The 22,693-nt window shown below is 45.9% G+C and overlaps 1 protein-coding gene across 3 annotated transcripts in view; it reads left to right on the plus strand.

The window, feature by feature from the left end:
* The window catches only part of FAM219A (family with sequence similarity 219 member A), a 138,320-nt gene that overhangs the window by 111,677 nt on the left and 3,950 nt on the right, over positions 1–22,693 (plus strand). For all 3 annotated transcript variants that reach the window (XM_039543629.1, XM_039543630.1, XM_039543631.1), the window contains exons 3-5: positions 14,636–14,738; positions 19,784–19,864; positions 20,264–20,318. In XM_039543629.1, coding sequence (XP_039399563.1) covers positions 14,636–14,738; positions 19,784–19,864; positions 20,264–20,318 — 239 coding nt within the window. The remainder of the gene's footprint in view (positions 1–14,635; positions 14,739–19,783; positions 19,865–20,263; positions 20,319–22,693) is intronic.

The raw sequence follows: 22,693 nt of genomic DNA on the forward strand, positions 1-22,693 counted from the left end.
CGTAACAATAATTGCACTAATAAAAATGTGTTGCTACATGCAAAAAAAAAAAAAAAAAAACACAACACTGGGTTCAAAAAGAAAAGAAATAATCTATCAACGCATAAAATAAAATAAATAAATAATAATAAAATATAAAAATTTACAAGCCGTAACAATAATTGCACTAATAAAAATGTGTTGCTACATGCAACATCAAACCAAAAAAGCCAAATTACAACACTGGGTTCAAAAAGAAATAATCCTAGCTATCAACGCTGCCATCGTAAAAAAGCAAATGTTTGTATTTATACAGTTTGTAAGGGCTCTTGGACATCTGTATACTGGGATACTCTCTGAGATGTGTTAAACCAAATGTGTCCTATAAAAAATGTTTAAGGTACAAAAATATACATATATGCATATTATTATATTCGCATATACATCTATGTATACATACCAACTATCAACCTTATCCATATATCATCATATATCACAAGTTATATAAAATATAAATCTGGTATTTAACTATTCAAAAAAAATCATATAATCCCTCATATATATTAGTATATCTACCTATACTATTCTATAAGCACAATACACTTATAATCCTGACCTAAGCCCATCTCATCAACCACCAACTAAGTATAAAGGCCTCCTCACGTCACCCACAGGTTATCAAAGCACAGCTCTACACCCCACGCCTCAGTCATGGGCCCAGGGCTAACACTCCCAGGTCCACTATAAAAAACTAAAAACAATTAAAAAATAAAATCTGTCCATCAGTCGTACGAGGGAATGTGCAAACTAAGGAACAAATGGGGCATGAATGTGTAAATGAAAAGGTAAGGTGGCCACATAACAGTGTTTAGCCCCCTGGGCCATCTTCAGTCCATGCGTTATGCTTTTCCGGGACGATGGGTACACATCCTCCCCATAAAAAGACAAAAAGCAGGGGAATGTAGTAGGAAGAGAGCCTGAGACATAAGCCCTTGTATCAGAGGCCTGAGGCCTGGGCTAAAGTAGTAGTAAAAACTTTACTGATATAAAGTAAAAACAAGCTGTAAGCAAGAGGCAGGCCCTGCTCACAGAATCGGGCCAGAACAGGGCTGATATTGAAGAAATACACATTCCTAAGAAGTGCTAGGCACGGAGCACTCACGCAAACACATCCCGATATCAAGGATGGTACAAAAACATTTCCCAAGGAGAACAGGAACACACTGACCCCTCCTAAAAGATAAGGTCAGGATGACAGTCCATGATAGAGATGTTTTAATCGAACCAACATGTACAAGGAGATGGGTGATAACTAGCCACATCCGGGGGCAGTAACTATGTCAGAGGGGCAGTATGTAGCTTGTTTGTTTGTTTCTGGGTATAGAGATGTCTCTCAGAAGGAGTGTCTTTGTCTAGCCTAGGGAAGAACAGAAATCCCACCATTCACTGAGCTGGTCTGTTGTTGTGGGCATGCATGTTTTAGTGGTCTGGTAGAGTTTGTGGCAGTGGTGGGCCACAGGTTGCCCACCACTGGTCTGCGGGATACTAGTACCATGCTTTGGCAACAATAAATCTGGCCTGGTGCCTTCGTCTTGATGATGATTGTGTGGGTTGGGGAAAGTTCGCTGAGGGTCTGCTGTGCCAGCTGTCACTGAGCTGGGGGGCAGCAGAGAGAACACACAACATGCACATTCCCCCAGAGAGGACAGGCTAGCTACCACCAGACCAGCAGGGTGCTGCAGTGTGTCACCAGTGTGGTGTTGTGTGTGTGTGTGTGTGTGTGTGTGATGAGTGCCAGCAGCACACACACACACACAGTACTTTCCAGGTTCCTTCCCCTGCATCAGGTTTGCCAGTACTGGACTGTTAGGAGTGGCTTGACTGCTCAGGAGTCAAAAACAGGTCCTGGCTCCCCAGGCCACTAGATCCCTGGGTTGCCTGTCCCCCATACTCCTCCTCTTCCTCGTCCAATACTTTAAAGCAGGGGACTGGACTAGATGACCTACTGAGGTCCCTTCCAGTCCTACACTTCTATAATTCTATCCTCAGCTGCCCTTGTGGGTTGCCATGACCCAATGAAGTGGCTGTTGGCCCCAGCTGTCCCTCTGGGTCACCATGCCCAAATATCTGTGTGTTGCCCGCTCCATCCCTGTGTGTTACCATGCCACCCACTGCTGCCGCTTCTACCACCTCCCTGCAGCAACTAACCATGCAATGACAAGAGGGAGAGCAGCCTTAAAGAAAGGCTTGCCAAGAGTCCTTGACTCGGCACCAATCCCGTACCACAGTGTGAATCTATTAAGCTAGAGTCTGTGGCACAGTAACCCTGGTGCAGTGAAATCCCCACAAAGCTAATTAATGAAGATGGAATCAGATTGGTTAATCATAAACTTATTAAATAACTGAATGGGGGCATTGAGTCTGTTTGTCAAAGTTACAGACAATGAAAAGCTCTTGAATGAAGAACTCAAACTGGTGATCCTGTTAAAGGAATAGGTGGACTGTGCATAAAGGCTTTGTAGCTGAGTTGCCGCTATTCCAAAGAATTCAGGCTGCTAAGCAGAATAACAGTAACACATACCCCAGGTATTGCACATCCTGCTTTCCTGCCAAAGATCCATAGTAAACAGGCAATCCATCTTGTGAAAGGATGTTCTAGCAACTCTATTCCAGCTAGCAAAATGTCTACAGGGCTGCACACAAAAGCTAAGCAACAATCTTTTCCTTGCCCAGGAAAAATACAGAAGGTGTTAAAGCCTCAGGCAATCTATCTACAGGAGCTAGTTTAAAAAACCTGATAACATTCAGCATATCATAGAATGTCAAGGTTGGAAGGGACCTCAGGGGACCATCTAGTCCAACCCCCTGCTCAAAGTAGGACCAATCCCCAGACAGATTTTTGCTCCAGATCCCTAAATGACCCTCTCAAGGATTGAATTTACAACTCTGGGTTTAGCAGGCCAATGCTCAAAGCACTGCACTATCCCCCCGCAAGGATTGAAAAGTGAAGAGCATCCATTCAGCTGAATGCACACTAATCACTTCTAGTTGGATTATTCCATCTCCCTTCATTTGATTAAGTACAAAACGCTGTTGTTTTAATGCTAAGGTTGTGGAGCACAAATCAACAGCTGATGTGGAACTCTGAGTCGAAGATGCCATTCTCACTATTGGAGGTAAAACTCAAAGCAATGAATATTTCGTACTTTTCTATATTATATCAGAGGCCACAAACACCTCCATGACTGTCAGCTAAGCTACCCACATACTGTCTGGGCAAGACTAGGTCCGAAGTTCTGCTCCGAAAGAACCACTTGAGGCAAAGGGACTCTTCATTTGCTCTCAGTAGTATTGGAGCTTTTATCCTCTATTTGCTTTAGCTACTAGAGGGCAATGTAGTAACACAATTAGTTCAGATATTCCAGACAGCAGTGGTGCCCACTAGCCAGCAAATTAAATTTCCTCACAGCCATAATCTTTTCAGAGTAAATGAAATACAAACCTTTCGTAGGTTATAAAATGTAGATTTTTTTCCCCTTATAGCGGTTGCTTAGCACATATTTTTAAACTTGTACAAGTATGTAAGATTGGTTGAATGTATATATAGTGCAAACCTAGTTGCCCAAAGCTCCATTCAAACACTCTTGCTGTCGATGGGCACTGTGCAGCTGAAAGCTCTGGATGTCTCCTACTACCCTTAGGGTAAGCAGGTTTTGCCTTTACAAGCATCACTTGTCCTAATAAAATACACACCGTATTAAACTTTGCTACATGCATTGCTGAACCTAAGTATTTCTTTATAGCCCATCAGGACCTACTGTATAACTTAACTGTGATGCACATACTAATGTAAAATCTATATCCCTGATAGATGACTGTTCCACCATCAGTGTGTATGGCACTTGAAATGAAGAGAGAGATGCTGTTATCCATAGTTAGTGTGCCTTTTTATCGGCTACACTACAACAGAGCTGGGCCAGACAGAGTCTGTCCATAACCTTTAACTTTGAATTGAAAATGATGAGTGTGCTCTTGCAGAAATTGCTTCCAGGTGAAACTGCAGTTTTTGTTCACTTTTAAAATGTGTCAGGGAACAGAATGAGACTCTAAATTAGGGATGAGTGGTCCACAGAGTTAGGGTTATGAAACTGTTTTCATTTGGGGCTGTGCAAGTGAGAATATAAATCTTCAAAATTTTCTAACTTGATTCTTTTCATCAGACTCCTCAATAGCTCACCCAGTCCATTTCGTTTTAAAAAAACGTTCCCCTCCTGAAGGGGGATCCAATTTATTTAGTCCACAAACACATTAATACTCTTTACCAATGGTTCCAACATTCTGGGGTCCTATTTATGAAATCCTGCACAAAGTCTGGGCCTAGCCCTTCTCCCTGAGGATCTGTCCTCTCTTTAAAGTTCCGTTCCTTTCCTTCACCCCAGTTCCCAGCTGGGCACAACCCCTCCTTCCCAAGGGTCCGTCTTCCTGCTCTCCCAGCCCTTCTTCCCTGGAATTGGGCAATGTCTATAGACCTTCCCCATGCTGACCTGGGGCCCTGCACAAGCCTTCTTGCTCTCTGCAGGCATCTGCCAACACCCACCTGCCACCCCTTTTCTGTCCAGGCCGCTTTCTTTTCTACAGCAGGTCTGATTGGGTCACCTGGCCCACCAGTCACATGACCTTCATCCTATCCACCTGGGGAGGTGAGTAAAGTTTGTCAGAGGTGCACTGAGACCCATCTCCTCTTAAGGGGGCGACTACTGTGTGACACCCAGAGTATGTCTACACTGCAGCTAGACACCCGCCGCTGGCCCACCTCTCAGGGTCCCAGAACCTGAGCTCCAGCTCAGGCCCAAACGTCTACACCACAGTTAAACAGCCCCATAGCCTGAGCCTCGGGAGCCTGAGTCAGCTGGCATGGGCCGGATGTGGGTACCTAACTGGAGGGTAGATGTACCTCAGTTGCTAAAAATAAAAACCTCAATCTTAACATCAAGGAGGAAAAATAGAGGAGAGTGACTTCCAGCAAGGTTCCTTTGTGTTTATGGGATTGGTATTAGTGGTGCCTAGATACTAGGAACTCATGCACAGTAAAGTGTAGGGATATCTTTGCTATCTGGCAGTCAGAGAACCTGTGGTTACTAAGTTATCTCTGATACATAGTATCTTGTACCCCAGCCAGAAGTTCCTTCTTGGAGCAAGCACAGGGAGCCCTGAGTTCTAATCTCAGTGGAGCCACAGATACATGATGGGGCCTTGGGGAAATCAATTAACTGGTTTCCCATCAGTAAAATGTGGCTTCTAGACCAGGGGTCTCAAACATGCGGCCCGCGGAGCTCTTCCCTGCGGCCCGCGGAGCTCCCCAGGGCCGCCCAGAGGAGGGGGCAATTTGCCCCCCCCCCCTGCAGGGCCCCCCAGAGAGAAAGGCTCGCCCCGCCCCCCTCCTCTCTCCCTCGCGCGCGGCGGCCCGCGAGCTCTCGTCCGCGCCCGAGCCCCCCGATCCCGCCGCGTGGGGGGGGGGGGGCTGGGCCTCTGGGCTGCTGCTGCTGCGCTGCGTGGCGCTCACCGCCCCCCCCCCCCACGTGGGCTGGCTCGGCGCGGCTCGCCAGGCCCGCGCCGAAGGGGCGGGGGGGGGGAGGGGCGGGGGGGCCCCCCGGGGCCCGGGGGGGGGGGCCGCAGCCGGGGGGGGGGGTGCGGGGGGGGGGGGGGGGGGGGGGGGGGGCCGGGGGGGGGGGGCGGGGGGGGTGCCGCCGGGGGGGGGGGGGGGGCCGGGGGGGCCGGGGGGCGGGGGGGGGGTGGGGGGGGGGGGGGGGGCGGGGGGGGGGGCGGGCGGGGCCGGGGGGGGGCGGGGCCGGGGGGGGGGGGGGGGGGGGGGGGGGGGGGGGGGGGGGGGGGGGGCCGGGGGGGCCGGGGGCGGCGGCGGTGGGGCGGGCGGGGGGGGGCGGGGGCGGGGGGCGGGAAGGGGGAGGCGGCCGCGCCGGCGCAGCCGGTGGTGGCTCCCGTGGGGCCCCTTCTGTTGGCTTCGCCGCCCCAGCCGCCAAGGGGGGGAGGGGGAGCCGCAGGAGGAGAGGGGGGGGAGGGGCAGGGCAGGGGGGACGGGGGGGGCGGGGGATGGGGGGGCCGCGGGGGGGGCGGGGGGGGGGGGGGGGGGGGGGGGGGGGGGCGGGGGGGGGGGGGGGGGGGGGGGGGGGGGGGCGGGGGGGGGCCGGGGGGGGCGTAGTCCCTCGGGTCTCTCGGGGTCATTTGAGTTTGAGACCCCTGTTCTAGACTCACAAGGCTGGTGAGGATTAGTTCAGGCTTGTACAGTGCTGTGAAAAAGCAAAATGCTACATAACTAGATATAGATGCTAAGTGTTAGTTTCTTTCTTTTTATTCTCAAACATTAATAACCACAGGCTTCCCTCACCAGCTGTTCTGCTATCGTGGACTGCTTCCCTGTACTTCGAAACTGTGTATATTTATAAGGGCTAAACACCCCCAAGCTGTGGGGAAGTTTACTTCCCTATAGGAACTTTGTGGCTTAGTCTTATCTTCTAGATTTCACACAGGTAACTGAACCATCAGCTGATGACCACAAATAGCTATCATTCTGAAAAGGATTCACCTCTTCCCACTGGCTGAAAGCTGAAGGGAAGTAGGAAACAGTATTATCAGGCGGGTGGTAAAAAGACCTTTCAGAAACCTCTCCCGTTCAGAATTTTGGAGGAGAGGACTCTTGGTCCATTCATTAATCTAGGATTCGCTCTGTTTCACTGGGTATGTAAAGCATAAACTTCTTATTGCAGTAGGTTCTTAACTAGGCATCTGTGCTCCCCAGATCTCAGGCCAATTCTGATTGGCAGGACTCTTGGGTAGCTGATAGCAGCCTGAAGCTTGCTCCTGGTTATGCCAGCTGGCAGCGGTCCCAAGGGGATGAAACAACAGCCAGAGTTCAGCAGGCATAAGGAAATGTAGCTGACTTTTTCTGGAGAGATCTGGATGCATAAAACCCTGGTCCAGGAAGGACCTCTGAGTGCAGATTTATGAGCATGCTGCCTCTGCTCAGTTCTCACAATTACTGTAGCTTGTTAAGTCAGAAAAACTAAGATGCTTTAGCGAAAAAATACTGAGCCAACCAATCCATCTTGGAAGCTGGATGGCTCAGTTATCTAAACCTCATTTATCTGAAGCCGCTTATCTGGAACAACGGTACTGAGGAGGTGTGAACGTAACCTTGTTTCAGGTAATATTGTTTTGAATAATCAGGATTGTATTTTGCGGCATATGAATTTTAATCCATATCCCCAAGTCCCTGGAACAGAGCTACCTGACCACAAAGAGATTTTCATTTCCAATATTTCAGTGAAGGTAGCATTCCTATGTCACCTGGCTTCTAACATGCAAAGGCCCAATCTTGTCTCACTTTGATGGTGTGAATGCCACTCGTGTGGTTTCAATACCTTTTCAAGATCTCATCAGAAAAAGAAGTCCTTACAATTTACCATTCTGATTAGTGCTGCTACAAAACAGGCGGATTGGTTTACTCCTCTGCCATACACCCATATTTGGTGCACATGCAAAGCTCTCACTGATGTGCATATTGCAGGGTAAAATGTGCCCTAAGGACGTGACAGTCCTGGTTGAGGGAGACCCTCTGTCAGAGCTGAAAGTTAGTGAAGGTTTTCTATTGGCTGGATGCATGCTAATGTCCCTCCGCTGCATTACAGGAGGGAGAGCAATGCTGATTCTGAAGTAGGAGTTGTAATCAGCATTTCACTCTTTTTTCCCAATCTTGCCCAAGACTCCATTGATCATTCAGCAGAATGCAAATGGACAGAGGAATTTTATTTCCTGTGTAATTTATACAGTATTTGCTGCTTCCTCGAGAAGGTAGGAATTCATCAGGACACGCAGTCCTCATACTCAGCAATGCTCCCATCTGGGGATGGGGCCGCACGGAGCCAAACATCTCTGATCATCTCATTTCATAGAATTTAGAGATAGAACATATTATGTTGCATGCAACTAATTTCCTTTTGTCTTTCCCCGTCCTTGAAATCCTATGAACCAGTGCAGGATTGTTCCCTGTAGCAGAGCATAAACTCTCAGTAGCTAGGGTCAGTATTGTAGGACTTGGAGGAAATAATATTTGGCAAGATTTGAACCTTAAGTGTTGCTCTTCAGCATAGCCTGAACTGATGTCCACCCTGCTTAAACTCTGCATGTTTTGCCTTATGTTTGCAAAGACAACAGTCCTATAGAGCAGTGGTTCTCAACTAGGGCTGCCGCTTGTTCGGGGAAAGCCCCTGGCGGGCCAGGCCGGTTTGTTTACCTGCCGCGTCCGCAGGTTTGGCCGATCCCAGTGGCCGCAGTTCATGTGCTCCAGGCCAATGGGAGCTGCTGGAAGCGGCATGGGCCGAGTGACGTACTGGCCACCGCTTCCCGCAGCCCCCATTGGCCTGGAGGGGCGAACCGCGGCCACTGGGATCGGCCAAACCTGCGGACGCGGCAGGTAAACAAACCGGCCCGGCCCGCCCGGGGCTTTCCCTGAACAAGCGGCAGGCCTAGTTTAAGAACCATGGCTGTAGAGGACTGCACCTTTTTTGAGCAGAATGCTAAGCAAACTGAATACTAACCATAGGAAAGACATACAAAGCTGATTTAATTATAAAGTACAACAAAGCACAAACATTTATTAGTTCAGTGTTTTCATTTTAAAAAGGGCAGGAGCACATTGAAATGGGTTGTGATTTTTTTAACAGACTGAAATACATCAATGGGAATAGCTCTGAAGATTTTTTTTTTTAACTCCAACTTTATAAATTGGAATTTTCATCTGTTCATCATCATATGCTATATTTATTTATCCTCTCTTTTAATACAAGAACAAGGGAACATTCAACAAAATTGAAAGGTAACTGTTTCAAAATGACAGAAGAAAATACTGTTTTACTCAATGTGCAGTTAATCTGTCAAGTATCAGAGGGGTGGCCGTGTTAGTCTGGTTCTGTAAAAGCAGCAAAGAATCCTGTGGCACCTTATCCATTCTCATATGCCACAAAACGTCTGTTAGTCTATAAGGTGCCACAGGATTCTTTGCTGCTTTTACAGTTAATCTGTGGTACTCGTTGCCACAGTATTCCATTGAGGCAGTGAGCTTGGTTGGATTCAGTAAAGTAGATATTTATGTGGATAACGAGAATGTCCACAGTTACGTTAGCGAGTGTTTTTTTTTAAAAAAGGGACATAAACCCTCCATCTAATTGATGAGGATTTGGTAGAAACTTCCCCTGTAGACAGGTTATTCTATAATTGTCCACTGTGGGGTTTCTTGCGCCGTCCTTGAAAGCATCTGGAGCTGGCCAGATGTAAGCATTTTGGGGCAGATACTGTCTTCCTATTTATTTTGTTCAGCTCTTAGTCTGATGGGGTATGATCTTGATTGAGATCTCTGGGCGCTACTGTAATATACATGAAGATCACTGCAAGGATCCTGGATTAGGTGGACCACAGCTTTGATCAGTTTGGCAACTCCCATTATTCGATGCTTCTTTATGCTAATGAAATTAATTGAACATCATTTAAAGCTTATATATCTGCGAGCTTCTGGGCTGGTTATCTTGTCTCCAGCAAAGTGCTTGTTAGGGTAGCACGTGGAGCAAGAAATGAAGATCTTCACTGTGAGAGATGGGGAGGGGGGAGATTATGCTGAATTTCTCCCTTTCTCCATGCTGTTTGCATTATTATTATTATTTGTATTGCAGTAGTGCCTGTAGGCCAGGGCTACACAGTGCTAGGCACTGCACAAACATCTCACAAGGATGGTTTCAAAGCTTGCAATCTAAACTTAAGATGATACAACAGTTGGGTGTGACACAGAGAGCGGGGGTGGAGGAGCAAAATATACCAGTGACACTCATGGACAGCGTAGTGAGCAGCTGCAGTGCACCAGCTGGCTAGCCAGTGTCAAGTGTTAGGGCTTTAAAAGCAATAGTTGGTATATTTGTAAGTTACCCAAATTTGTCTACTGTTTGTGCAGCCCCTCCTTGGTAATAAAATATCTTCATGTGATGTGAAAAGAATGAAATGCTGCAGAGACTGAAGAAACCAAATAGTGCAGTAAAGAAAGGAGAAAAAGTGAGAGCTAATGCAGAGATGTGGCAGGCCCTGGTCTTGCTTTCCTTTTCCCAGGGCCGTTCAGACCCGCTCTGCAGCGTTACAGGCAGGCAGCTCCCCCTCCTCTTTTGCACACACTGCCCTACATGTTTTCCTTCCTGTATAATGTCAGTGATTAGCATAAATGGAAGTGGTGCAGCTAAATTCCCCTGTGCACTGGGCTGGAAACATATCACCGTCTGTGTTCACTGAGCCATCTGCCCAAACGGAAACAAAACTGCTGCTTGCATCCACTCAAGTGTGGAGCCTTGTGGGTTACGCTGAACACTACATAATCTATTAAAGATGAGATGGGAGCTTCAAAATCCTAATCGGGCATTCCCAGCAGAAGGTCCCTCAATGTTAATTGGCACAAGCAGGCTACTTCACACCCTCTCTGCTTGTCCATTCTGCTTTTCTGCAGAAGTACCTAGGTGTGGCATGAACATGGGATTGAGCAAAGTTGAGCTCTCCTCCTAGTGTAATGTGTGCGTTCATACTGCACATATCTAGTCTTCCAGAGCCACTTTTTGGAAATGGGACCATAAACCTGATTGCTGTAAATGTTTACGGTTAAGTGCAATTTAAATAAAAAAGGTGATGACAGCTAAGTGAAGTAGAAGCTAAATGACTCCTTTCAAACACTAGGTAATGGCTTCCAAGATAGCCATTGTTTAGGTGGGATTTCATCGTTATTCTGTCCTTATGCTAAATTGTTTGTGACATCTCAGAAAAAGCTGAAGAACAGCCCAGTGTTTTCTTGTCTTCCCCAGCCCTGCAGCTTCTCTTGGGTTTCTGAGGCATAAGCTTTTTACTATTTTTTTTAACAGCAAAAACACCAGACATAAAAGATTGGAAATAGGTTTCTGTAATTCATTGGTATGTTTCCTCCTTTGTTCCTTTGAAATTTATTGAAATCTCATTTCTTTGGGATTTCTTCTTGCCTCACTGAACATAATCAGGAACTCCCATTAACTTAAATTCCCAAGTTTTCTGACACTTGAGTTGTTCAACACTTGGCAGTTTTGATGGCCTGGGCTCCTTGTGAGCTCTGATCGATTTTCCATCAAGTTGCTTTGCATCCTGAGAAGTTCATTGCATGTACTGGGAATGCTCCGTGCAGTGTGATCAATCCTGGATGGGGTGAGAGGGAGAGCCTTGCAGTATCCAACAGCGGTCACACCAAAAAATGAAGGACGGGCTATGCCCATGCCATCTTTTGCCACAATCCCATTAGATTTCACAAACTAAGGAGAAGCAATCTGGATGAGCCCTTGGAGGGTAAACTCAAGCAAGTAACAAGGGAGCTCAATAGGTCGAACTCTTCCCGCTGATAGTACTAAAGCCACTGCCCACCTCTGATATTAATACAGAAGCTGCCAACTCTTGGATGAAACACAAAACGTCCTTAATGGTGACTGAAGGTTTTGTGGCTCTTTAGAAAAGTGGCTCTTTTGTCTGCTGGTCAGATTCAACCGCGGGTAATCGTATTGTGCCTACCAGAATTCACCTTTCAGTTTGCTGATTATTCTGTTCTTTTCTTTCTATCTTAGACTGTTGTGTTGTGCTATTGTGCATCTTTCAATACATCCCCTATTCTAGTCTCAACCCTGACACACCTGGGTGAATGTTGGGTGTGTAGAAGTGGTAGTGTAGCTGGAACACACAGTGACAGCTGCAGTTAAGTTTAGCTGTAGCCTTTGATATGGTATTCGTCACTGCAGTGACTGAGCACAAACGTTAATTAATCCATCTTCTCCCCAGCCTTTGAGATGAGGCAAAGCATGACTGCCTGACTCACAGATGGGAACTGAGCCAGAGTGACCTGCCTGAGGTCACAGAGGAAGTCACCGTTAGGGCTGGAGATAGAACCCAGTTCTCCGTCTTCCAAGCCCAGTTCCTTAACTTCAAAAGAGTGTCCTATCTCCCTTAGCTTGCCTCAGCATTTCCATTCTGTAGGGCCTGTTCCCATTGCTTCTTAAACTGAACTTAAACATCCTTTCAGGATGACATTTTGATGGCTGTGTCTGCCCGAGGCTGAACAGTTTCAGAAAATGGTGTACTCTAGCATAGAACAAGATTTCTGGTGGTGATGGTTGCTTTTAGGAAGTATGACTATCAGCAGCACCACAGTGTTCTAGAGAATACTTGTGCTAATGGACTGAATGGTCTAGGACCATGGTTTTCAGAGTAATATTCTTTTACCTTTATACACAATTGTGGCTATTAAAATTGCATTGGCTGATGGTTCATGGTACTGAACTCTACTGGGCTGCTAGCAGAACTTGTTCAATAGAGGGCCTATGGCTTTGGAATTCGCACCAGTCCGGGACAATGGAGCCAACATTTGACAAACTTCACAGGATGATGCCATTTACTGAACTAGTTTAGTTTTAGGTCACTTATTTCATCTTGCTCCTTCCTGTGGCTGCTGCTACGTTTGGTGGCCGCATCGGTGGTACTGGTCAAGACTATCCATAATGAGTAATTTAATTTTAATTTGTGCTTTAACAGCTTTTTGTAAATATGCACTTGCGGGTCTGTCTACACTGAACTCAGAGGTGTGACTGCAGCAAATGTAGACATACCTGAGCTAGCGGTAATCTAGCTAGCCCAACCAACCAGAGAAGTGAAGTTGCAGCAGCATGGGCTAGCTGTTCAATTACATACCCAGTGTCCCGCCCGTGGTGCCATGGCTTCGCTGCTACGGTTATTCAAGCTAGCTAGATCATTGCTACCTTGAGTCTATCTACACGTACTGTAGTCACACCTCTGCTTGCAGTGCAGGCATACTCTTAAGTGTCAGATTAAGCACTGTTGAAAATTTTACCCCAAGTCACTAAATAGGAAGAGAAGGGGTCACTCCAACCCACAAACTTGCCTGGCAGAACTGCACTGTCATTTCCTGTTTGCTTTCGGAAGCTCTGTGGAGTCAGGTGCCTTTTATGAATTATGAAACCCCTTTGAGCTGCCAATACTTTTCCAAGGGTGGTATTGTCTGTATATTTGTATGCACAACCAGAGGCCTCTGTTACATTACAGAGAGGCAGTTGCCTTTTTGCAGTAAAGGTTGCAATCAGTTTCCACCATAATGCCCTGTTGTATCCCCATATGTCTTTGGTAAGGAAAATTCATTTGACCTGAGATATACCAGATGTCTGAAGAGGAAATGACCAATCCATGTTTGAGTTACGGCATCATGAAAAATCACCCTGATTTGAAATGTTCACTCCTGTCCAATGTCTGCCTCCCTCTAGCACATACCCGTGAGAATTATGGGCCCAAACCTATTCCTACAGACGTCAATGGGAGTTTAGTCACCACTGACATCAGTGGGGTAAGAATTGTGCACAGTTTGTGTATGTTCTATTCTGTATAGTTTCAGAGCCCATCGACGTTGTATCTGAATGCCTCTGTTGGCTGATTCCCCCTTCGAACATACGGTTCTTCTGTTACTGAAAGCAGAACTCTTCTTTCCTCTACTGTTATCTTCAGTGTCTTTCCCACATTTCCCCCTCTTGTTTGCTGCACCCACTTGTTTCCCTTTGTCTAATAGTAGATGGCTAGCTTGTTTGGGCCGAGATCATGTCTTCCTGTATGGCTGTACAGCAGCTAGTATAATGGGCTTCCATCCTTATTGGAGTCTCTGGTCACTACTGCCATAGAAATAATGCATAGACTGTCTTAGGGACTTAGCAAGCACTCCTTCTGCAAGGAGGCGAGTTTGTGGAGCTGGATTCTAATCCTAGCTCTGTAGTTGAACAGTTTATTAGGGAGAGGTCATAGTCTCTCCCTAATTAAAGCTGATTTTGATCCCCACTTATAATTCCAAAAAATCCTCAGGCTGTGACACTTTTAAGGTTCCACCTCACTGGCCACTTGAACCTGGAGCAAACTAAAGTACTGTTTGAAAATCATGCAAAATGCTCAAAGGGGCGACATCTATAAACTTATCTAGAGAATGAAGGGTAAGGACAGAAAAGAACAATGAGATTCAGTGTGAGAAGAATGTGACCTCACTCCTGGGGACAGATAATAAACGGGCTAGAACTGAAAGGAGCTTGGACGGTAATGATCCTTCAGGCGGTGGAAACGATTAGGTTGTGGAATTGTCTCCCAGGAAAGGGGTCAAAAACGAGATTGGACCGAGCACTGAAACCAGCACAATGTCCTGCCTTGGTGGCAGGTTCTTTGCCATTTTCAGCCTCTGAGAGTGCCGACTTGGACCCCTTCCTGGCAGTCCCAACAGAGTCAAAGCTTTCATGGACTCTGAAATTCCTGGACCCCTTCCCCCACCCAACACCAGAGTAAGGCATGAGGCATCTTATAGAGTGGGGTGGAATAGGGACAGAGCTGGCACTTTTCTTGAGCTGTCCCTGCTTTGGAGATCAAGAACTTCCCTCTCTCTGGCTTCTCATCCTTGCCACACTTTTTTCACCAGCTCAGAATTCAGTGTCAGCGGCTGCATGGTAGCCAGGAAAATAACATGACTAACTCTGTTTTCCCCTTTGTATTCCTCATACAGAGAAGCAGCGGGAGTTAGCTCGTAAGGGGTCCCTGAAGAACGGCAACATGGGAAGCCCAGTTAATCAGCAGCCCAAGAAGAACAATGTGATGGCTCGAACAAGGTAGAGGATTTCGTAGTGTTCAAGTATGTCTGCAGTGCACCGCCATCCCTGGGACTGGGACTGTCATAATGCCACGCTGACTCCATACAACAGTCACGATGGCTCTCTCAGGGTCTGGCAGGCCACAGACTCTGTGCGCTGCATTGGGGAGGGGTGGAGTTGGAGTCAAGGAACAGCCAGGATTGCAGCTGGGGTACCTTGGCAGACTGGCTGATCTTTACTGAAAGCAGGACTAAACCCGAGGTTCAGTCTGATTGACTGCGGCGTTCCTGGTAATCCGAAACACCATGTAATCCTGTGAATAGGAGATTGCACAGTACTGCTTCAAAAGAACACCACCCTGATTTCGGGCTTATCTCTGACTTGGCTGGTTTTAGCCCAGTCATTTTGCTACTCTTTTTGAATTCAAATGCTTCCAAATACTGGTTGACTTAGTAAAGGCCTGTGAATGGCCCGTCTGTATGTGTTTTGCCATATAGTTCCTCTGGGCTCTAAACACCATGACGAAACTTTCTCAGAGCTGCTCACGCTCACAGATAACTGACAATATTTAGTTTGTGTTGCAGGTACTAGTCAGCTGAAAAATAAAAGTTCATGGTTGTGTTTTCGTGGATCCCATTTTGTTTTGTTGGTCCAGGACAGGTGAACCTCACTCAGTGAGCATTAGTGAGTTGGAACTCCACTGCGTATCAGGGAGGGGTACAGTCATTGAGGATCAGTGAGGGGAACAGTTTGAGAGCTATCACAAGGGTGGCATTTACACCTAGCCAATCTTCAGTGTCGAAGTGAAGACAACTTCAGCATGTTGGTGAAATCTGAATGCTTATTGGCAGATGAGAACATTGTCTAGTTCACCGTATACTGAATAGAATGGAAACTGTAGGTTAGATCCTCTCTATGCGCTACGCATCCACTTGAGGAGAGATTCTTTGTTGAATCATAAATCATGCCCGAGTTCTGTCAAGTTTTGTTTGTAAGTAACTTCAATGGCTGCAGAACGTATCACATTGTTTCTAGTTTATGTTTGGAAGGTCATAGAAGTCCCAAAGCCCTTTGTTGCTAGCAAGAGATGCAGCAGATGTAACTAGGATGGAATGGAATGTAGGAAAAGTTAACTGGGGTTGTCCATATACACCCTTCATCATAGTATCTGAGCATTTCCCAAGTCAAGGCTGGCTATCAGGAAAAACTGCTACTTTGAAATATTAGACTGTGGATTAGCTTCCCAAGGGATGTGACGGAAGCCCTGTTGCTTGCCAAATTTAAAAAAAACACAATGAAAATATGGAGCATTGTAGTCAGGATTTAAACTGGAAGTGAGGAAGGTTGGATGTGGGAGATGGCAGACATAGGGACCTATATGTAGTATTAGTGACTCATGTTGTCAGGGTGGGTGGTTGCGTCTGTGTGCAAAAAAGCTTCACATTGAGAGGGAGGGCAGCTGTTTGGGGCCAGCTACTGACAGATGCTTTGGAAGCTATTCTAGGAAAACTATATCCCTCCCAGACATCTGGTGCAGTGTCCTGCAGTCTGGCTAGTCTGCATCTCGCACACCCCTCCCCTTCCTTCACTCTGTGGGATCTTGAGGAACAAAGCCGCAAGCTCAACGGCCCCACCAGGCATCTACTCCCCCACACCTCACCCTGATGACTCAAGCCCTAAGAACATAAAATGCCTATGAAATGGTTAAAGTAGCTTATTTTTGCTAAAAATTGCACTGTTGTTGCCGGCACAGAGGCCCGAGGACAGCAACAGGGGTTCGTTGCCCGGTGTACGCCGCACTAATTAACACACCAGGGTGGAGAAGCAAACCAAGTTTATTTGAGCCCAAAAAAGGTGCAAGGGAGACATAGCAATCTCAAATCCTGCACACAGATACAAGCCATTTTTCTCTCTTTATACATAACTTCAGCTAAGCATTCCCATCACCCCCACACTCCTCATCCCCTGCTACCCCTCCCGTCTATTCCCATGTAGCAAATTATAAGTAGCAATTACACTAAGCAGGTTAAAAAATCATTCTCAGAAAACAATTTATCTCAAGTGTGACTTTTCTTCAACTGTTATCTTGTTTTACTTTCCTGGATCCCGTTATTCTGCCCCTTAGCCAGGGTAAGCAGGGCTCATCATTATCTCTCTGGCAGTAGTACCACGGAGCTGCTGTGTTGTACATTCATTCTTTTCTTACTGGCCTGCTAGGTTGAAGTTCAAACATAAACATGGAAAGTGCTTTGGCTTTGGTCAGACTTTTTTAGTTCATTCAGGCCTACTACAGACAGCTTGCTTTTGTTATATTTTTTTTTTTCCTTCTCCCTCTAGACCTAGTAGTGTCTGCCTGACAGACCAACACTGTCATGTCTGTTATGATCTTACTGCAGCCATTGCTCCATAGCCAGTGTCTAACAATTCCATAACTCTGCTGTGAACTTGCTTCAGTCTCAGCGGAGAGAAAACACTGAAAAAGATTATGTTGCTCTCTGCTGACTGATGTAATTTTTTGCCCCTTTTATCAAATCTCCTGCTCCTGACCTAGTCATTTTTTTCTCTTTTGCTTTATCCACATTATCACTTTTCATCCCTCTGGGTTTCTTATTTTTCCTTAAGAATGTTATAAACACTTGATCTCCCCTCACCACCCTGTCTCAGCCCTTTTTTGTGGGCAAAAGGGTAATTGAGTCTTGTCAGGCCTTTGCCTCTCTGAGACTTGGCAAGGGTGCTGAGTGGTGGTTGGTTTTCCCTGTGGCAAGCATCTGTCTGCTAAGGACTGGACTGAAAATACCAGCTTGCTTAACCTAGCCCAACAAACCATCAAACTTAAAGAGATTTCTTTGAAATTTCGTGTCTAGTAAACAGTCTCCTGCACTGTCCAGTTCTCCTCTTTCTGTCAATATTGTTCATTCCTTTGCCTCAGTTGGGCCATCTTCCACGCTCTCTTTCTCCTGTTTTGCATGGCTTTCTTCTCTCTCTGCTCCTTCCTGAGGCTCAGTTAGACTCTCTAGCTGATTGTAGGATCAGTTACTGACCTTAAGTATCATCACTTCTTCTACCTCCAACTTTATTTTTTTAAGGAGTAGAAAGGCCCCTTGTATGCTATGGAAACAGGACCTAAATTCTGCAGCAGGGCCAGGGTCCCTTGTTTTCTGCAGCTCACTGGTGCGGCAGATTGAAAAATCTGCAGCAACTTTCAAGTAATTTTTTTTTAAATGGGGTTTCTTAATGAATTCAGTAAGAAAATGAATAATACAATCAGTGTGGGATTCCACATGCATGCTTTGATAGAAACTCTTCCCTGCCTTTGTCAATCTTCAGTACACGGCAGACATTTGTATTCCCAATGCCATACATGCTTTGTAAAATATGGCCAGGAGGGAAGCTGGAAGGTTTGCAGCTGGGGCTTTTTGCACTAGAATTAACTATCATCTTTAGGCTCGAATTAACCCTGTATCTCCCAAACTCTTGAAAGCTGGAAATTTCGGGAAAATTGAACTAATCTTGGGCCCCATCCTACAGTTGCACCATGTGTAGTTAAAAGCCTACCTCTCTTCATTTATACACCCTTGAGGAAACACTGAGTTTTGCCACTGAAAAGAAGGGGGACAGCTCACACCTCTATTACTGTTTCTGCCCTCTGCATACATTGCTGTTGCTCCTTTAGTTTAATTTGGTTAGTGTTTTTTAAGATTTTCTCTTTGATTGCTTGGCTAGAAATGCCGTGTTTTTTAAATGAAGGCCGAGGTTTTTGCAGTTCAGTTATGCAGAAGAGGGGTGGGTTGTGTGTTGTATGCAGTAGGTCTCCAAGGAAATTAGCCAGCTTTCTTTGCAGGAAGATCCTGAATCTATGTTCTGTTATTTAAATCTCATATTGATTAACAATATTAACTTGTATTCAGTCTTCATGAGACATCTGATGATTCCAAGAGCCACTATAAAATAACTAAATATAAAATATTCTAGTCCATTGAGGTTCTTACACTACACCCATCTCCCTGGTATCAATTTAATTATTATGCTAAAAGAAACAGTTTTAAGCAAAATCACTGTGAAAAGGAGCAGTTTCCAGGTGTCTCCTTAGAATCATAGAATCTGAGGGTTGGAAGGGACCTCAGGAGGTCATCTAGTCCCACCCCCTGCTCAAAGCAGGACCAATCCCCAACGGGCCCCCTCAAGGATTGAGCTCACAACCCTGGGTTTAGCAGGCCAATGCTCAAACCACTGAGCTACCGCTCCTCCCATCTTTACTCCTTTTGCTCTTCCCTCAACATTTGGAGCAGCCTTCCACTTATCCATCAGAACCCTCTCTCCTTCAGACCAAACCTTAAAACCCATTTTTCCCCCCCAGGAGACCATAGTGTATGTCTTGCCAAACTGCTGGCCAGTATTGGATTATTGTCCTAGGATGGTCTCTGAATGTTGGTATAAGAACTCTTAAACCCCTGGCAGATTTGGTACTATGAATGGCCTGGTAAATCTCTTGGGTTTTAGGTAATGATTTCCTCATGTAAACATCTCCATTTCAGGGTAGGCAACGGCTAAGTTCCATAAAGCCAGAGATTCACCCATTTTGAATATTAGAGGTACTCACGGCCACTGCCTCCTGAGGTCTCCTCATTACATTTGCTTATTGGCTAATGTAATCCCTTTACTACTACCAAAAAGCATTCATACATCCCAAGCAATTCTAGTGGAACACGTCCACCAGATGAAACACTAGAAAGTACAGCTGTATCCGTCTTTGAGGGAGGAGTGCACTTCCAAGACACAGCTAGCTCATTTGTCTGCGAAAACTGGCCTGACAGCTAACCAGAGACAAAACTTGGTTCCATTTCATTGTAAAACATGAATTCCTGACATATAAATTATTTTTTTCTAACACCCTCAACCTAAACAACTTCATGAACAAAACAGGACTGTTCAAAGAAAATTACGTTCTGTGGAATGCAAAAGAATGGTGTCTCCGATGACCTGGCTATGTTATGACTTCGTCTCAAGTGTTAAATGGTTCTGAGTTTAATTTTGTGCTTAATGGAAAATTTTACTTCTTTCAGGCTGGTTGTTCCCAATAAAGGCTATTCATCGCTAGATCAGAGCCCAGATGAAAAGCCACTGGTAGCACTGGATACGGACAGGTATGAAAAGTGTTACTTAACAGCACGATTGTATATCAGGATCTTGCATGGTGTCTTGCAAGGAGTGTAGTGTTGAAACTCAGGAGTCCTGAGCTCCCAGGTCCCTGCTTGCACCACTCATACTAGTTCTTCTTACCTTGGGTAAGTCTCTTAATCTGTCTGCCTGTCTCCAGAGATGTGAAATGGGTATGCAACTATTCAGTTTCAGACTTTTTAAAACGGGGGCAGTGGAGTGCTTTGAGATGTGTTGATGAAAACTGCTACATACATACATAAACTTCTCTGTGCATGGAGCTGAGATTCACGATATGGACAAAATATAGAGATGCAAGATGCTAGCGAGAGAGCAAGTCTCTTTAACTGTTTCCTTCCCTTTGCTGTATCTTTTCTTCCCCACAGCGATGATGACTTTGACATGTCCAGATATTCCTCTTCGGGATATTCTTCAGCCGAGGTGAGTTACAATCGCTTCTGCCTGCCTTGCCATAGATACTAATTATCGAAGCAAGAAACTCCAAAGTTGAGCTGGGCAAAGAATTTAGCAGTAACACTTTATTCTAAGACTTTTTTTTTAAGATAGCAGGTGCTTCTCCCCTAGCTGAGCTCACTGGCTTTCTCCACTCATGCATTTGAGATAGGCATAATTTTCCCCACGGGATGTTCTCATGTGTGATCTTAGCACTGCTGAAATTTTATCCCATAGTTGTCAGAATTTGCATTCCATGCTGGCAAACCTCCAGTATATGGTGCCTTGGTACAACAGATGCAAATGTGTTATATTGGAGGCCATGGCAGACTTGATAACCATCCACCTGACATGTAAAAGTGCAGGAAGTCCCTGGTACACTACAGTAGTGGTTGTACAGAGCTGTCTATATATATAAGGAATGTTGACATGTGCTATGAATATCAGGGTCACTTTGTGATCAAAACGGGGGCAAGGGAAGGTCCAAGAAGACTTGTATAGAAGTTCTTGCTGTCTCTTCCTTTGGGAAAAAACTGAGAGTTCAGTATTGTTGATTCTTCAACCTTATTTCCTAGTACATTTCAAACATCTGTAGTGAATCAATTGCTCAGCCACTGGTCCATATTTTGCATAACCAACTAATCAAATTAAGCTTAGGCTGTTGGGCAGCCCATTTTCACATGCAGGCCACTGGAAACTGCTTCTCCTTCAATCCCTTCCTTGGCCAAACCAAAATCAAACCTTCAGGAGACAGCTGGGAGCCAGGGTCAAGTCAAGAAATCTGGAATGTATCTGGGTCCCCAAACAAAGCATGCTGTTACAGTCATGCCATCAGATCTGGTCGGCTAAGCAAGGTCAGGCCAGATCAGTATTTGAATCGGAGACCTCAGAGGAACACCTATGGACCACGGGTAGTGGTGATGATTTCAGTAGCTCTTCCTTCTGAATCAATGCTAACACAATGCCCCTGCTTGGTGTGAGGTGCTGTGCTTCTGGAGGTTCATTTTGTTTTAACAAGATCTTGTCTACACAGGGAAGTTACTCTGGAATAAGGTAGGGTGTGAATTTAAAGCACTATAGCTGTTCTGGAATCATGTGGACATTCTTGGTTTGGAATCAGCGTGTCCACATTGGGAGCTGTTTCGATCAATTTCCCTGCGTAGTCAAGATCTGAGATGTAAAAAAGAAGTCCTGATCACACGTGGCCATTAAAGGTCTCACAGCATTCTTTTTCTAAAGAGGTGAGGATTCAGTCCTGGTGTCCTGGCCCAATTCCAGCTCTCCTTCCTGCAGACATCTCCTGAAGTTTCAGTTCAATACAATATTCTTCACTTGCTGACCTAAGTTGCTATACATTGCTTTTGTGCATTGTTAAAGAAGAGCTGTTTGTCCCACAACATGGCTGCATTTAGTGATGGCTGCAGTAAACCCCTGTGCATAGTTCGTGTAACTATTTGTGAAAAGTGCAGTATAAATATGAGCTCCTTATTGCTGCATGAGAAACTTAAACATACTTTTCTAAAGAGTGGTGTACTTGTGAGGCAGTACCCGCCATGTACGCATGTTGGCTTCAGGGATTCACTCTGGGTTCGTACCTGGCAAGCTCTGAGCAATAAGCCCCCCTTTTTTAATAAAGAAACTTTTGTTAAAAGCAGGGTTAGGAGGATAGCTCCCTCAGAAACTCTTATTTTAATGGTACATTTTAGAATTAAACTCTACACTATCGAACCAGAAGGAGCAAACCCCTTGAAAACAGGTGGACCAGAATTGCACTTGGTAGAGTTCTTTCCACTGGCAGCCATCCTCCCTCTCATCCTTTTTTCTTTAATTCCCTTCTTCCAAGAAAAAAAAAATAGTGGCTTTGTGCAGCCTCAATTAGCAGCTCTCTCATTGTGTAGAACTCCCTGCCCCTGTCTTGCAGTTTGCCAGGCAGCCTGCCCTGTGCTGAGGCCCACATTTGAAGTCTGAAAGTCAGGAGCTCTTAAAGTAATGCATGAGACTTGATAGGTTCACGCGGCCACCTATCACTCTGGCTATGTCTACACTACCACAGTAAGTCGACCTAAGGGACGCTACTCCAGCTACGTAGCTTAAGGCGACTTACTGCGGTGTCTGCACCGCACTGGGTCGGCTGGAGACGCTCTCCCGTCGACTTTCCCTACTCTTCTCGTTCAGAGTAGAGTACCAGGGTCGACCGGAGGGCAATCTGCGGTCAATTTGGCGAGTCTTCACTAGACCCGCTAAATCAACCCCCGGCGCATCAATCTGGCCATAGTGTAGACATAGCCTGCGTCTACACTGCAGCTGTTGCAGTAATTTCCAGCTCGAGGAGACACATCTGCACTGGCTTTGATCACCGAGCT

The sequence above is a fragment of the Mauremys reevesii genome, linkage group 6 (assembly GCF_016161935.1).
Source record: "Mauremys reevesii isolate NIE-2019 linkage group 6, ASM1616193v1, whole genome shotgun sequence".
Taxonomy (NCBI): Eukaryota; Metazoa; Chordata; order Testudines; family Geoemydidae; genus Mauremys; species Mauremys reevesii.